This window comes from Enoplosus armatus, chromosome 7, assembly GCF_043641665.1.
Source record: "Enoplosus armatus isolate fEnoArm2 chromosome 7, fEnoArm2.hap1, whole genome shotgun sequence".
In the NCBI taxonomy this organism is placed as follows: domain Eukaryota; kingdom Metazoa; phylum Chordata; class Actinopteri; order Centrarchiformes; family Enoplosidae; genus Enoplosus; species Enoplosus armatus.
The window spans coordinates 26,592,018-26,609,068 of record NC_092186.1 but is presented as its reverse complement, the minus strand read 5'-3'; the positions used below and the strand labels follow the sequence as shown (position 1 = coordinate 26,609,068).

Genomic DNA, 17,051 nt, shown 5'->3' with positions numbered 1-17,051 from the left:
TGATGCACTGAGCTTTCCTCCTCTCCCTCTCCACCTTTACACATTCATATCCCACCAATGCATGTTACTAACTTTATATCTTCCCCTGGAGTTTCTTTGTGCTTTCTTGTCTCACAGGTTCCTGTGGATCGTGGTCCTGGTACACCTGGCAGGCCCCGGCCATGGGCCTGCTTGACTCTCATCGGTACAATTATTATTATTAGTCATAGTTCCGTTATTACTAAAGCTGTTATTGCTATTATTAGTCATATTTCAGTTATTATTACAGCTGTAACTACTATTATTAGTCATATTTCCATTATTATTATAGTTGCTATGGCTATTACTGGTGCTGCTATACATCTCTGCCTGTCTAGCTCCAACCGAACCGGTCAAAGCAAATGACTGCCCACGTAGAGTCTGGTTCTGCTCAAGGTTTCTGCCTCTTAAAAGGAAGTTTTTCCTTGCCACTGTTGCCATAGTGCTTGCTCATGGTGGGAACTGTTGGGTCTCTGTAATAATATTATAAAGAGTACGGTCTAGACCTGCTCAATTTGTAAAGTGTCATGAGTCACTTTTGTTGTGATTTGGCACTACATAAATAAAATTGAATTGAAAATTGAAGGTTTATGATTGGAAAACTTACATTTATCTATCCATCCATTTTTCCATAAACACTTGTCCTTTGCAGGGTCGCGGTGGGCTGGAGCCAATCTCAGCTGACATTGGGGCGATTGGCGGGGTACACCCAGGACAACTTAGATTTATCAGTATGTGATTTTGCAAGTAATAAAATATGTATTAATAAAAACTATGTATTGTTTTCCTTTGGTAAGAGTACATAAAAAAACAACAACAATACATTGGGAAATAAATGTATAGACATCTTGCCAAAAAGAACAAGACAAGACCAAAAATAGATGACATAAATCTTCCAGAACCAGTTGACAAGAGCAGTCCACATCAACGTCCTATTTATATCTTTGTAGAAATACCATAGATGGATAAAAACGGATGAATCATTTTAAGTCACTTCCTTAACCTTATTTATAACCAGATATTTAGAAGGTAAGCACCAGATATTTCTTAGATCAGTGGACTAGGGTGAAACCATTGGTAGCCGTGGGTCACGTCGCGTGTTTTCGTGTGAGCAGAAGAACAAATAAAATAAGGGCCGACATGTAAAATATTATTCCATAGCACTACTACTAGTGGTCACAAACTCCACAGGGTACCTTTAACAAAAGGTGGGTACATTGCAAGCACTGCCTAATCTGAACACTGCTGCCCTCTTTATATATTGAACTATATTCACCTAAATATCAAGCCATGTTGCAGAGTAAACTGATTTATTTGGCCATTGACTTACAAATAAATCACTTGAAAAATAAAACAGATTTAAAATGTGTAATTGTTTTCTCAGTCGTCGTCATCCTCCTCCTCCTCTTCGTCTGTGTCCTCCATCTCCTCCTGGGCAGCTTGCTGCTCCTCTAAAGCTTCTTTCACCGCTTGCTCCTCCTCCAGTGATGGGTCCAGGGCCTCAGTGACTTCTGGTCCACTGGGATATTCTTTCTGTGGTGGCGGGGGGACAGGTGGGCTGTACCCTTCCCCTGCATACTTCAGACCCCATCCAACATATATGTTCTCAAACTTCCTAAATTAAGAGACAAGCACATGGTTGTTTGTAAATCGCAACATTGCCTTCAGGATGCTTCAGAAGTCAAACACAGTCGGAATATTCTGATCTTTTCACTTACTTTCCACAAGCATACGCATATGACCCTGGCCAGAGATTAGAACGCAGCACAGCTACCGCATGTTGAGAGGTGAGAGTGGAGGACGTCTTACAGCTCCAAGGAGGGGTGTTGAACATTTCTGAGAGACACAGATATTAAAAAGACTTAGCTGCCTTCAAGGACATAGGTTTAGTTTCAGAAGTGTAGAAGCCATGGGTTCATCAACCAAAAAAAAAAAGAAACTCTGCATGCTATTCTATTTATATGCATATATATATATATATATATATATATGGCATTATGATGAAATTGGTTATCAGATTTTACATAATGTGTATTGTGCTTTTCCTAATAATAGTGTTCCAACAAAAAATAAATTATGCAAATTGTTGTATTATTATTTTAGTGCACTAACCTTACCTAAAATTCCATTTAACTTGTCTGATACAGACCTACTATTTTATGATAGATACTACAAAGACCACTGTCCTTTGCTTAAAGCACCTGCAGCCTGCTGAAAGCACTTTAACTGCCTCATCTTTGATTGTTCTAAAATCTTGTTGAGTGCATCAACATTTCATCCCCTCCTGACTTTCGTGACTCTCATCTGGATTTAGGCAGCTGGACAGTCGGAGGACAATGAGAGATTTTAGTGAGTTGGGGCTCCTGTCTGTCCCCAGAACTAAAAAGAAGTCAGTTGTGCTGCAGAGGCCTTTTTCCTATCGTGCCCCCCTTCCTCTGGAACAACCTCCTTGCTGATATTAGACAGTCTGACTCTGTAGAGGTCCAAATTTAAAACTCATCTTTTCACTTCAACTTTCAGGTAGTTGCTTATTCTTATCTTATCACTTCTGGCCTTGTATCCTGTTAACATCATCCTTCTGGCGGGTTGGTCTCGGTCTCAGTGAATCTATTAAGCTGAGTACTTACAGTCCATGTTTCTCCTGTCAACAAGGATATTGTAAAGTTCCTGAAAACCACTGCATATCTCTAATCCTCTGTTTGTTTGTTGTCCTATATGCATGAGCATCCAAGCTATGTGCCTATCTCTCTCTCTCTCTCTCTCTCTCCTTAGTTTCTCCTCCTGGTCCTCTCTTTGTAGTGTGGGATTTTGGATTTTAAAGGTATTTTTTAAAAATGAGGGCAAAAAGTCCCCCTTACCCCAGTGGAAATTACATCCTTGGTTACCTTTTGAACCCATTACTTGTTTGGTAGGAACGTCAACTGACTGATGACTGACCTGCATCTTGGGAGAGGGGAGTGAGCAGAGGAGGTCCAACTTCTGGCTCAGGCTCATCAGGCTCCTCTTCCTTCTCCTCAGCCTCTCCTTCCTCATTAGAGTCTTCTCCTAGTTTCACAGCCAGGTTCACCCAAGTACAGCGGCCCTAAAACGGCCATATTGACATGAGCTAAGCACACGTATCCATCAGCTGAGAGACTGGTCAGTGCTTTGATCAGATTTGTACCTGCTGCAGGATGTGCTGAACATGGTGCACCCAGGTGGACTCTGTCATCTCAGCAACTGGAATGCCCTCAAAGTCAGGATTCACTTCGTAGCTGTCCCGGGGTGCCTCGTCCTCCTCGTCACCTTCCTCCTCCCCAGCCTGGAAGAAGCCCTGGGGGCTGACGTGCGTGCCAGCAGAGATACGAGCAATCTGTGCTCTCAGATAGTTGGCTTCATTCCCAGGGAAAGGCGGGTAGCTCACAACTGGGGTGTCCAGCCGACCAGTGAAGAATTTACGGATCTGGCGAGCAACAGTGATCTGTGCAGGACTGACTGAAGGAAGCCTTACCCATGGAAGACCAGGTTCTTTGCACACATAGTAAACAAACTTGTTTGCACCCGTTCCTACGGCCTCCCTCGGCACCACTGGTAGGGGTTGATAGGTCGACTTAGGAAGGGGATCCATCTGAAAACAAAGCCACCACAAGACCAGAAAAAGAACTCATAGACAGTTCATTTCACTTCTTTACCTTGAAAAGATTAAAGGACACTCGAGAAGAAGCTTTCTTTTTTTTCTTTTACATTTTCAAAAGACAACAAATTTCCATTTCATCACGGTCACAAAGTGTTAAACATTGAAAATATAAGGTACAATCAAATATTATGAAAGGAAATATAAAAGGACAATAAATAATAACGATAATAATAATTTCCAAAAAAACGACATTTTTACAATGCAGCGTGATGAACAACGATACCTCTGAGAAAGTTTTGCTACTCACACTGGGTCACGAAACAGGACTCAAGGAAGACACTAATGGAAGGTCTAGTGACAAATGGCTAATTTACAATGGGGTGAGCTCACGCTACGATGACAACAAATGATACCCCCATATTCCAGGATGTGGCCTGGAAATTATCACAGCACACAGCACTGTGAACTCAGGAAACAAAGAACAAAGGGAGTAACTTCATAATGTAAAATTGAAAGTATACCAATTGATACACCAATCCTTTTAATCTGTATCTAATATTCAGCCAATGTGTTTAGACTCTTTGCAGAGATAAAAAAACAGCTCAACATTAGTATAACAATTGAATTGATTGGGGGGGGGGGGGGGCAGTGTTTGTGTTAAAAAGAGAAAGTGAGAGCAGCAGAGTCCTTGCTGTACTGATGGATTTATGGATGGAATTAGAAACACCTGGAAGTTTATCAAGAATTAAACAAGTAAACATGGAGGAAGAGTTGAGTTTGCATTAAGAGCAGATCAGGAAATGGGGAAACAGGGAGGCTTCTTACTAAAATATGATCAAATACTTTTAAAACAGGAAAATGTGATCCAAATAAAGCCGTGGCTCTCTCTGCAGCCTCTATTTAACTATGCAGTTAAATAAAGACACCTGTCACAATTTGAGAATTAATGAAGATTAACTGGTACATTGATTGAGTACTTTCCACTTCCTTACCTCGTTCTCCTCATTTTCCTGAAGCTCTGCCTCTCTCTCCTCTTCCTCGGCTGCTTCCTCAGTGCTCTGCTCTTCCTCTTCATCCCCCTCTCTGCGCTCAGCTTCAGCAACGATGTAGCTGCTCTCTGTCCCCAGAATCTTGCCCCATAGTCGACAGCGCAACAGCGCCTGTGACTCAACAAGCTGCTTGAGTGCGAGGAAGACCCTCTGTGTCTCCTCCCTGCCCAGACCCACGCCGGCCTGCTCCAGGTAGAAGCCAATCTCACTCACATTAGGAAGAGGTGTTTCCGCCTGATGGAGACCAAGACAGTGTTACATTACACACATATACATATACATATACACTCATATACTATATGAGTAATACCCACAAAATATTGTTTCATATATTTTCAGGTGAAAATGCATGTAGTCAAAATTAAAATGGTTACACATGACAGCTGTGGGGAACACTATATCAGTGAAAGGGCAAAGACCCTGGACAAAAGATTGAATGAACATGGTCTGTCTGCAACCACATCAAACAGGAGTCCATGGACGACCAGAAAAAGATCAAGGAGGACACTCACATCTTTGAATCTCCTTCGAGATACAAACACCAACTTTTTTGTTACATATACTGATCAAGGTCAAGAAAACACTTTTATGCTCAACAGGTTTCCTGAAGGTCATAATTAAAAGGATTGGGGAATATTTTTCAATATTAGTGCCAATAAATCTCTTTTTCTTTTAGTAAGAGTTCAAACATCTTCAATGACAAAATGTTGTCTAAACGGGTCTGCGGGCACAGGCCCAAGGAGTCATGGAGTCCCAGAGTCTGAGACTCTGTATGAAGTGATTGTCATTAACATTTCTTGTTGGAAAGGTAAAGAACATAGTCAAAAGTACTGATGTCTGAGTCTGATCTGATATTTATACTCATGATATGTGTTTATTTCTTCCCCGCTTAGTACAGCCACACAATGCACATTTAGGCTACAGTAAACCTACATTAAAGTTAGTAAAGCAATTTAAATATGTTGAGAACACAGGCTGTTCTGCCTTAAGAAAATATAACCGACACCACAGGTTTCCTCTGATGGTTTCCTATAATATGTTGTCTAGGGTCTGATTGTATTATGTATTATGCAATTGTCATCCAACAGCTGCACTTAATATATAGTATATATAGTTAACATACTAGTTAATAATAGTTAACTTGCAAAATGTTCCTAAGAAAGGCACGAAATAATCACAAGTGGTGTCTGGGTCTGTTGCTACATATGAGGGGGGGTTTTGTACGTGTCTGTGCCCAGGTGTCCTTTGTGTCATGATCTGTCCTTACGAACAGCCCAACAAGAAATTTGCCTTAATAAAATAGCCTAAAAATGTAAATGTAACTGAACAAGTAGACAAGATTATAAATCTGATGAGGCATTTGATGACAGCTGTCAGTACTTTTACATTACAGGTTTTTGACATCTGCCACACATGAAAACAGTCAATAAAAAGCTGTTCAAATAACAGTGATATGTAACCTGGCTTCATTAGATGTCTAAAAAACCCTTTCCTGTACAAATCACCAAGACAAATGTGCGGTTTAGGTGTATGTAGCCAATACCAGTTCCTCCTCCTGGTCAGCCTCTTCTGGCCGAGAAAACAGCAGACGCTGCCGCTCAGCCAGCTCCTCAGCAGCTGTAGTCTGAGGAAGGTCTCGCAGGGTGCTCTGCTTGTCTTCAAATAAACCCCGCTTCACATCATGGCTCATATCCTCAATCACATCCACCGCATTCTGTGGATGCTCATCCATCACCTTTGTCAGCAACCGAGCGAGGTGGTCATAGCTGGAACATTAAAGAATGTTAATCACACATATAAGCAAGTATGTACAAATTTACCACTGTACAGAACATAAGCATTTTCCTTAGAAAGTGGTAGCATGGGTTTGTTCTGTTTTGTATTATTATTGTATTATTTTGTATTACGACTGTGTATTGATACCAGCCACTATAGCTATAGCCCAACTTTAATTAAATTGTTTAGGAGTAATAAAAAAGTCTAGACCCCATTTGATATAGTATTCAATGTCAGTGGAAGTGACCACACTAACCCTATTGTCCAAAATCATTGGAACAGCTCAATACAAACTAGAGACCCGCTGAGTGCTTTTTTCAACCATATTAACGTAAATACAATGTAATTAAAAACCTTTCCCTGAAGCTTTCCCTAACTGACGGCAATCATTGACTGTGTAAGGAATGAGAGATATAATACCTGGCATTCATATTGTTCAGTAATCACCATGGGTGTTATGATTGTTGGTTCTCTTCTAGCCATTCTGTTATGTATTGTAGATGGGTTGCGAGATGATATAACATCATTTGCAGATGAAAATAGGTGATACATTGCAATATATCGCCATATGTGTTATCGCAATACTTAAAATTGCAAGATCAACGTATCGTGACTTAAGTATCGTGATAATATCGTGTCGTGGGGCCTCTGGTGATTCCCACCGTTGTTTTTTTTTTGTATTTCACTTCGGGTTTGCTCACTGGGGGAAACCCGAAAGTTTGGAATGAATGTGTTTTAGTTTGAGTTCAAGTTCCTGTTGCATTTCTTGTCCTTTTTACGTTAAGTAGCCTGATAGTGTTGAAATGACTAGGTTAGTCGATTAAATTAGTCAACTGACAGAATCACAATTTTGAGAGTAGACTAAATGTTTACATCATTTAACATTTGCTGTTTCTCAAATGTGAGAATCTGTTTTCAATGTTAACGTTAGCTTGTTTGAGGTAGCTAACATAGCAATATAACTATCATTCACACGTATCTTACAGATTCAGGTTGCTTTTCGTGCTGCTCTTCAACATGAAAGCCTTTAACGAGGCAGCCGAATGCAGTCTCTGTTGACTTCGGTCTTCGTTTCCATCCGGAATGTCCATCGTTCCTCACATCCGTTCCTTATATTTGTTTCTTAACTCTTTAATCTTTCCACACACTGTCGGTTTGAGACAAAGACGGCTACGAGGCGGCCAAAGACGTTCAAAACTTCTGGCAAGCTAGCATTCATAACGTATTAACAGTTGAACGGCGAAACGGTGGCAGTGTCGACCCGAACTTCATCGGTTGCTATGGTTACTGTAACAGAATGGTTGCTAGGCTCGCGCCTCTGGAATACAGGAAATGGAAGTTGATATCTAGATACATCGTTATTATTAATAAGTACTTACTTGCAATTAATATTCACCAGTCTCATGTAAAGGAAAAACATGAAAAAAAGGTTGTATATCATGAAATCAAACCAAGTGTACTTTGTAAGTGTTGACATTTGGAAGTTAATAATTTGTGGGTCCTTCGAGATATACACTAGGACTGAAGGGATAAAAGGGCTTATTGTGAAACGGATCAACAGACAACAACATTAATGCAAATAGCATCATTTTAATTTTACATACAGTACACACCTGACTGCAAATTATAAAACACAGAATTAAAATTATAATCTGTATACTAGACTTATCTAGTAACAAAGCAACCACAGGAGCATGCGAGATTGAGGTTTTACTGCAATCTGTTACTGTTAATCTCTGTAGCACGTTAAAGTTTGGAATTAACTTCCCCTACAATGAGGGCTGTTTACTTCCTAACATGCTGTAAATCCACAGAGAAGCAGATAGAGCTTCGGCTTTTCTTAATTAGTTATAGCAGATTGAACTGACATCAGGCCTGGTCAACTATAGTGCAGCCAGGATCAGAACCAATTCTTAAACTTAAATTTAGAGCTAGTCCATACAGCGCTGTCCTGTATGATCACATACAGCTTACCAGACAAAAAAATAAAGAGGAAATAAGAACAAAGAAACATGACAGAGGAAAAGCCCTTAAATTGTAATGATCAAATCAGTCTGTCAAGTCTTCAACCTTCAGCCCAAAGCTGACCAGAGAATGTGAGTTAAGTGGAGGTGCAAAACTCCAAATGATAGCAGAAAACAAGTATGTGGCCAGGAGGAAAATAATAATAACAAAAAAAAACACTTGGTAAATTTTGAAATCAGCCCAGAGCTGTTAGACACTCCTCAAACACAGATACAATATGCTGTGTGTTACAGTCATATATTAAGTAACATATATTGTTGCATCTGAATGCAGTGGTATCTTGGTGGGGGGAAGAAGACAGGAGGACTCCTCCCCATCACCCTACACAGCAACACCCACACACCCGAAATCTAAGAGCTCGCTCCTGCAGCTCTCCAACTCCTGTCTGGTTCATTTGGGCTTTTACAGTTTCATTTTTGATCTTATGTGCAGAGTATTTGTCATACTGCAAAGTTTCATCCCAGAGAATCCAATAGTTTTATTGACATAGCACTGAGTTGTCCAGCTGTCTCTGCTGTATAAGGTAATACAATAGCACAGAGACTAAAAGTGTTAAAAAATGAGATTTGAGTGAAAGCCCCTTCAGTTGTGACATTGACCTTTAACCCTGTAACCTGACAAGTCCATCTGCATACTGGAACTGGTCACTGTTTTCGTACTCCAGCATATCCAGAGCGACCTCGCAGCTCTCCTTGACGACGCGTTCCCCGTCTCCGCGATAACGCTGCAGCACAGCCAGACACTCATCTTTGCCGATGGAGCCGAGAGCCTCTGCTGCCTCGTGTCGAACCATGGGGTTCTCGCCGGAACGCTCCAGAGCTGCGCACAGGGCTGGGACCGCTGCCGGGTGCTGCATCTGACCCAGGACATAGCCGATCTCATGACGGAACAGAGCACTGGAGCACTGGAGGCCTGCAGACAAAGACGTAAAAGGCGAGGTTTATGCAGAGGTCAAACAAGCCAAATGAATTTCCAGGTTACTTATGGGCATTATAAACATAACCCCAGATGCATTGCACATGCTGTTGGTGACACGACACAGACCAAAAGTTGAATAAAGTTGAAAGAAACTAAAATATTATTAATTATTTGGCTATAAAAAGATTAAAATGGCCAGAAACAAGCCACAAGGAAACTACAAAAATAGTGGGCATCTTCAGTCTTTATTTTGTCAATGTTTGCTCATTAGTTTCGCTAAATCAGACTTGTTGTTGATGTGATGTCATTGTCATGCGCTCCCTTGGAATCACATCACAAGTAATCGGTTCATCAGGGCCCAAATGTTCAATCAGTAACAGTCAGTGCTTAAAACCTAATTATAACCGTGCTCGAATCTTGATATGAATCCCTTAGGTTTGTTTTTTTATTTGTGACCCAAGACACATACTGAGCGAGACATTTTACAGTGTAAAAACCATCTTGCTGTCTGGTGGACAAACTATGTGACGGTGCAAACATTGGCTGATATATTGGTCTGCCCGATTTATTGGTCTAGCTCTAAACCTACTTCATTATTTACTGATCTACTGCATTATGAGCTTAATTAAGACACACCCACAATTTTCACAATTTCAGGTGAAAAATTCAAGACAAAATGTTTTACTTGTTCTCTTTACATTCCACTTTTGGATATCCGGTTGCTTGTTTATAAAGTAGCATATATTCATTTTGGGGGCAGCACACTGACTTAGCACTGATCCAGGGGCTCTGTGTGATTTTCAGCTTATAATGATAATTTCCTCTCCTGCTAATTTTGACATGTTCAACACAAACACCATAACTTTGCAACCAAATTTGCCTGACACTGCTACCATTTGCAATCTGCGTGTAAGCAGTGCTCACAAATGGCTTTTGTGAAACGGGCAGCTGGAAGGTCTATAAGGGAGACTATTATCTTATTGATTAGTATTGCTGTAATATACTGCAATCCAGTCAGGGAACAACAAAGTACTCCTGCACCATCTTTATTTTTACATGGTTTGAATGGACCTTTCTTAAATCTTTTTTTTTGCAACTGCCATATTTTTTGTATACCTCACAAGCCTCCAAGAAGATTGTCAACTATCCGATAAGTTGTTATCTTCCACATTCTTTTTGTAATGAATGTTATGAGCTGCTCAGTAACTGAAATGTTTTGTTTGTGTTTAGATGGTGGTCCAGGACCATAATGTGTAGTATGATGGGATTCACTGTGACTGTTGTGTGAAAAAAAAACCTAAAATCATCTGCATCTAAAATGCAGTGCAAGCTTCTGAGCAAATAGTGTTGTATCTTACCATCTCCCAGTGCCAGCACAGCTTCCTCGTTGCCCAGGTTACGCAGGGCAAACATGGCGCGGTAGCGTTCAAAGAGCGGCAGACTCTCATCCAACAGGATGGAGCGCAGCTCTGACACACTCTTCCTCGCTGCTGGAGGGGCCGGGTCTACAGAGCAGTAGGGGTTCTTATCTGTACTTGCATCATCCAAGTGTTTCTCTCCTCCACTCTGCAGCCACTCCAACCGACGAAGAGCCAACTGACACGTTTCTGCAACCTGCAGGGAGGAATTGGCATTTACAATTGGTTTTATATACATGTGTGTATATGTAAATGGTAAATGGTAAATGATCTCACTTATATTATAACCTTCACGGTTCCCATAGCGCTTTACAGCTAAGTCTCATTCGCCCATTCACTCACAAATTCACACACCGATGGCGACCGAGCTGCCATGCAAGGTGCTGGTCTCCATCGGTTCAGTGTCTTCAACATGACGGGGGCAGCTGGGGATCGAACCCCCAACGCGCACTAACCATCTTCCATCTTTCATTTTTATTCTTATTTTACCTTTTATATTCTACTTATTTGTTATCAAAACAATAGCACCTTCAGACCATGGCAAATTCCTTGTAATGTATGTTACTTGGCAATAAACAGTTTCTGATTCTGATACAACCAGCCTTACCTCCCACACGACAGTGCTAACCACTGCACCACCATGCCGCCCTATACTCATATGTGTATATATACATATATGTATGTATGTATGCATAGGCCTGTTATGCCCGTTAGGTGTACCATAGATGGCAAGGCTTTGTCCCCAAATGGGAAGACGACATTAGCGTGCTGTCTGCATGCTGGCTGCAGACAAAGACGGTTTCTTCAATGAAGCAATGCCACTCTCCGTCTGCGCTTAGCACTATCAAACCTTCTGTTTGGTTACATAAGTCTGCCTCAAACTGTTTCAGGGAACTCAATCATGTTTTTATTTGCTTTTTACTGACAGTTAATCAATATCGTCATAGCATACAAAATACTAAATGAAGTAGCTTTGCCGGCTTCAAATTTAATAGTATCATTTTATATTACTCCAGCAAAAAAATACCAGTCCAGATTCCTGCCTTCCTGTGCATATTTATTTCATGCAGTTGAAATGAGAATCTGATCCAGTGTTCTGGGTTTTTATTGGACTGATCTAATAACATCCACTCTGCGAACATTACGCATAAAGTGTTCAATGAAGCCAAAGCGTAAGTGTTATGTTCCTACCTCTATGACAGGATCCTGACTGTACTCTTTCAGTAGGTCCAGAACCACAGGATCACCAATTGCTCCCAGAGCCTCCCCTAAAAGACAGACACACAGTCAGAGTGACAGACAGGCAGACACAGATACAGCACTGTTGCCTCTACTTCTCGTGCAGCTCAAGTATTTGTATCCTGTGTATTACTGAGGAGTAAATACATGTGTGTTATGTTATCACGTGCTGTTACACCAACACATTTTCTACATACTGTAAATCACTAAAATCAGTAAAAACTATCTCTGGATTACTTTGATACTGAAGAAAACTTAAAAATGTGATGAGTTCTGAAGCGTCTTTTTTCCAATGACTATAAAAAGTGGATTGGGTCGAGACCTTTGAGCCTTAGCCGTGCAACTTGCACTCCGCTGGCCAGACTGTGACCTCAGAGCACCAGGGGAGTGTTGGTGTTTACACCTCTTGCACAGGAGCTTTGGACCGCCGGGAGGAGGAGGTTCAACTGAGCTAATTAGCTAACGGCAGTTAGCAGTTACTTTAGCAACAAGCAAAGCTATCTGTCCATCAGGAAACTCCATAAAGCACAGAGTACGTATGTGTGTTGATGTAAATAGACAAAGAGGACAGTCAACATTTGTTTGGTAGAGAGTTGACCCCCCCCCCCCCCCGCACAGTGTGTTTGCGTGCATGCATGTTTACCTGCTTCATGCCTGACCATCGGTTCCTGCTGTGTATCTTTGAGTACAGCAGTCAAAGTGGGTATGGCCCGTTTGTCCTGCATCTGTCCCAGGCAGTAGGCCAGCTCATGCTTCAGCAGGGCAGACTCATCAATGAAGGCCTTACTGATCCATTCTATAGCTTCGGCACCTGACACAGAGGTTACAGTTTAAATCAATTCACACAGTACAAGACATTGCACAGATTTCCAGTTGGAAGTGTTCATCCCAAAGACTGACTGTTTTGGTGGATTTGACTACACGTCACAACTAAGGAGTCATAGCAAATGTATTTTAGCAATACATAACCAAGTTACAAAACAGTTAATTGCCTATGAGAGACAGTACCATGCAACAGCAAAGGATGCCTCTGTCTATGTCTACATTCCATGACTGGATACATATCAACAACAAAAGCAAGATGTAACTATGCAAGATGTGATGACAGAGTTATAGATACAATCACTATTCATCTGCTTCAAAGTCCTGAACTGTCTAAACACAGGCACTACAGAGGGTTTACCATTGCTATACAGACCAGACCAGAGTAGAAATTATTGTAAATAAATTGCCATAAACGCATGTTTACCCCTTTCGTCGATCGCAATTCAGGCCTCTGGGTGCTCTCATTTTATGAGAGGCTGCCTGCTAGTTTGTCTCGTTCCGCTAATTGACAAATTCAGGTGACGTCATCATAAACATCACGTTTGTAGTGTTTCCACGGACGTACTGAACTTCAGTTGAACAATGTTGGCATACAGTTGGTTTGCTTTTGTCCCAATTCTCAGTTGATGGTAGTACACAAATCTGTTTCCTCCAAAGAACTGGTAATGTCAAGTGACATTACTGACAAAAAAAGAGACAGTTACTGAATGCAAGACGCTGGTCCAAGAGGTCAAGCGGCTAAATCAACTTTTGAACAAGAGATATTTTTTACTGATTAGGATTGTTTTCAAATGGTTGCTTTTTATTTAGTTTTAATCTCGTCACACTGCCTTTGACCACCAAATTCAAATCCAAATTCTTGAGTCCAAGGGGACATTTGTGCCAAAAAGAAATTCCCTCAAGGCTGAGATATCGCATTCAAGAGAATGGGACGGACAACCCGAAAACATAGAGGATAGAGACTTAAGTGAGCAAATAATAAAATAATAAAAAATACTGCAAAACAACAGATAAATGCTTATTTAATGCCTTCCTGTTTGGCCCCATCTGTATTAACCTGTGTCCAGTTTTTTCCAATATTTTGTGTGGCTGCATTTGAGTGCTCTGTTCCCACAGGGATATTTAAGTGTCTTTCATAGGTGTCTCTTTCTGACTGGCTGGTGTAGGGCTGGATACCGAACTTTGATACTTTTATGGCAACTGTCTGACAGTCTGTTGTTATTAGTAATAACTTCATCATGAACAGTCAAAGTGTACAGACTATGAGGATCCCTGAGGTTCACACAAGACTAAAGCAAGCTCTTACCTGCTAGAGTTTGGAGGAGGGAAAAAAAATCTAATTTAATGCTTTAAGACCTCAACAGAGAAAATTGAAGACCCTTTCCACAGTAGAACAAATGTACATTAAGGCACACTGGGCTGGGCAATATGTTGTAAATCAATATTAATATCGATTTTTTTTCCAATACTGATATAAATCTCCATATAACAAACAACTGCAAAATCACATTAATATTATCTAAACATAATAATCTAAATGTTTCATGAAATGGTCTGTGTTCGAAAGTTATGCATTACATGGCACAAAATCCCTCACCCTTAGGAAACACATTCAGTTCTATTTTGTGTCAGATTTTTGTTTAGTGGTTTCTTAAGAAACCATCAAAACAAATTCTGTCATTAAATTTAAAACTTATTCTTAAATTACTAAAAATATGTTGCCTCTCAGCAGAGTTCCTCCTCCAGTGACAGGCACTGACACACTGAACGTCAGGGCTTTGGAGTAAAAGAACAACAAAATAGATCTGGACAGTCTTAGCTGCTATAACTTGTGCTAGTATATCTGTTGTTTATACAATTTCTTATTTTCAAAAACTGCATGTTCATGGATGTACGTATATGTACGTATATGTTGTACCTCCCAGGTTCTTCAGGGTGAATAAGGCTCTGAACCGCCGGGTCAGGTCCAGTCCTGGGTCCACCAGAATCTGTCCTACTGCTGCCACGTGCTCAACACAGGCCATATTGCTACACAGGGAGACAGATAGATGTATATATTAGGTTTACTGATGTGCAAACTGTTTAAATATTATAGTACACTGATACTATTTGGGTTTTGGACATTTTATGACATCACCTTGGCTCTGGTAAAATGTGACATGCACTTTCAACTGCAATTCGTCATTTTGGGGTGATGGGCAGGTAATCAGACGGAATATTATTTTGATTTTAATCATTTTAGGCTCTGTAGTCTTAAATCGACAAGAAAATCTATTTGCCCCTGACACACTGCTCAATTTTAAACTTGCAGGCATCAGAGTATCAATAATAATATTTACATATGTCGATACAATCACGATATAACAAATATATCCAGGAAGTAACATGAAAAAAAAAAATCAAACTAACACTGAAAGCCATTAACTTTGTTTAACTGTTATGCATTACATCAGACAAAACTTTTCATTTTATAGATTAGAAACCAGAATTCAATAAAGCATTGTGTTACTTTTAATTACAGCTTGCTCAGGGACAAATTAATATAAAATGAAATAAAATTCTACTAAAAGCCCTGACTTCTTGATTTGGTCTAGCTCAATGGGAGAGCTACACCAGGCTGCCATTTCTGGCAGACACTTACTTACTGGTGAAGTATTAAACCATACAGATAATAGTTTCATCCTTTCAACAGCCCACAGCTCCAGCTCGCATACCAGCCGCGTTTCAGCTACAGTGTACCTTATCGTTACGTTACCAGCTGTGGCTGACTCGGCTGAAGCTAACTGTTAGCTTCCTGAGTTAAACCTTCCCCTAACTCCAGCGAAACAACCATCAAACCTAACGTCATACAATAGAGAATTCACAAATACCAACAGACGACGTAGAAGAGAGCAAAACTTCACGACGAAACGTACTAACGTTAAGAGTCTGCAGGTTCCACTCCACACTGCTAATGTGCCAAAGCACGCGCGTGTGTCTTGGAACTTCCACTGGCAAGACAAGGTTCCGGGATAATTTTTCAGAATAAAAGTATTTCTACAAGATACAGCATTTACGAATGGATGCTCATTTCTGTTGGTTACCAGCAAACTTTGGAATAGAGGTTGTGTGGTGAGGTTAAAATGCATTAAACAAAAACGATAATGATATTTTAGAAATTTGTTCTGGGAGATCAAAATCAGGGAATAATGACATCTCAAGGGTAGAGATTATTATAAAATTCAAATGTCAGTCAGAGTAAGACGTAATAAAGGTAAATGCAGGAAAGAAGACGTTATTTTTTTCTAGGTTAAGATTAGGACACACGAGGCAGCGTCAGATAAATGTGAAAATGTTGAACGTGCTGATATGTTGTAGGAAGTTAAATGTAGAAAGAGAAAGACTGAAGGTAGTAGGTGGTAGATATGATACTTATTATCATCATTATTATTATTATTATTATTTGTAGTAGTAGCAATAGTAGTAGTAGTATAATTTTATTTATTTATTTTGTTTGTTTGTAAAGTGTTTGATGTTTAAGTCATGTGTTTTCACACTTTATCTTATATATATACAGTATATATATATATATATAATAACAGTAATATTACTATAATTTAATATTTAAGACCCTATGTAATTAGTTTCTAATCATATTCTTTTTTTCTTACTGCATTGTACAATGGCTGCCACGATCTAATTTTGGAAATAAATAAAAAAGACACATATAGTACATTTCTGGCAGGCTTCACAATTCTTTTTCAATTTACATTTAGTGTGATATATATATTTTACTCATTTACATTTTAAGTCACACATTATTTTCTATAATTATATATACAGTGTATCAGCAGAGTTGCAGTGTAACAGAGGACAGACAGACAGCGGTCGCTCGTTGCATTTAACTTGTAATATTATAAAAAAAAAGTTAGGGGACAACTCTCTGGCACTATTGTAAAAAAACAAAAACAAAGCTTCCGTACAAATAACCATGAAATATCCCAATGAAAATAAAATAAATGATGCCTGTAACAGGCCACCCTCCACCTAACTCCAAGTGGCGCTGTAGACAAATCAGACGGCTAGTTTGCGTGGCGCTGTTTATGTATAGTAATACTTCCGGCGTACGTCTCAGGCGCAATGCAAGTGCTTTTTTGTCAATTTTATAAAGCATTTAGAGAAACATAA

At 40.0% G+C, this 17,051-nt stretch overlaps 2 protein-coding genes across 3 annotated transcripts; both read right to left on the bottom strand.

The window, feature by feature from the left end:
- Positions 1-1,398: 1,398 nt before the first annotated feature.
- Positions 1,399-7,550, bottom strand: rsph4a (radial spoke head component 4A). The gene is made up of 7 exons (XM_070909374.1): positions 7,444-7,550; positions 6,227-6,449; positions 4,627-4,917; positions 3,182-3,625; positions 2,956-3,100; positions 1,737-1,854; positions 1,399-1,633 (listed from the first exon to the last, which is right to left on the bottom strand). The coding sequence occupies exons 1-7, from the start codon at positions 7,548-7,550 to the stop codon at positions 1,399-1,401; spliced, it is 1,563 nt and encodes a 520-aa protein (XP_070765475.1).
- A 525-nt stretch (positions 7,551-8,075) lies between these two features.
- dohh (deoxyhypusine hydroxylase/monooxygenase) lies at positions 8,076-15,868 on the bottom strand. Of its 2 annotated transcripts, none has more exons than XM_070909243.1 (6): positions 15,800-15,868; positions 14,803-14,912; positions 12,703-12,870; positions 12,012-12,088; positions 10,761-11,016; positions 8,076-9,396 (listed from the first exon to the last, which is right to left on the bottom strand). In XM_070909243.1, exons 2-6 carry the CDS (start codon positions 14,906-14,908, stop codon positions 9,086-9,088), a joined length of 918 nt encoding a protein of 305 aa, XP_070765344.1. In that variant the 5' UTR covers positions 14,909-14,912; positions 15,800-15,868; the 3' UTR covers positions 8,076-9,085. The 2 variants fall into 2 exon arrangements, with proteins under 2 accessions (XP_070765344.1, XP_070765345.1); XM_070909244.1 differs by having other exon boundaries at positions 15,804-15,858.
- Positions 15,869-17,051: the final 1,183 nt, after the last annotated feature.

Bases quoted from the DNA above. Each gene is read 5' to 3' on its own strand.
- rsph4a (XM_070909374.1), bottom strand. From the start codon at position 7,550: ATGGACATTCCGGATGGAAACGAAGACCGAAGTCAACAGAGACTGCAT. The intron at 6,450-7,443 runs GTAAGATACGTG...TTAATGTTCCAG, and splicing joins ACGAAAAGCAACCTGAATCT to CTATGACCACCTCGCTCGGT. The intron at 1,634-1,736 runs GTAAGTGAAAAG...CTCTTAATTTAG, and splicing joins TATGCGTATGCTTGTGGAAA to GAAGTTTGAGAACATATATG.
- dohh (XM_070909243.1), bottom strand. From the start codon at position 14,908: ATGGCCTGTGTTGAGCACGTGGCAGCAGTAGGACAGATTCTGGTGGAC. The intron at 12,871-14,802 runs GTACAACATATA...CCTCTGTGTCAG, and splicing joins CACCCTGAAGAACCTGGGAG to GTGCCGAAGCTATAGAATGG. The intron at 9,397-10,760 runs GTAAGATACAAC...CTTTGTCTGCAG, and splicing joins TGTGCTGGCACTGGGAGATG to GCCTCCAGTGCTCCAGTGCT.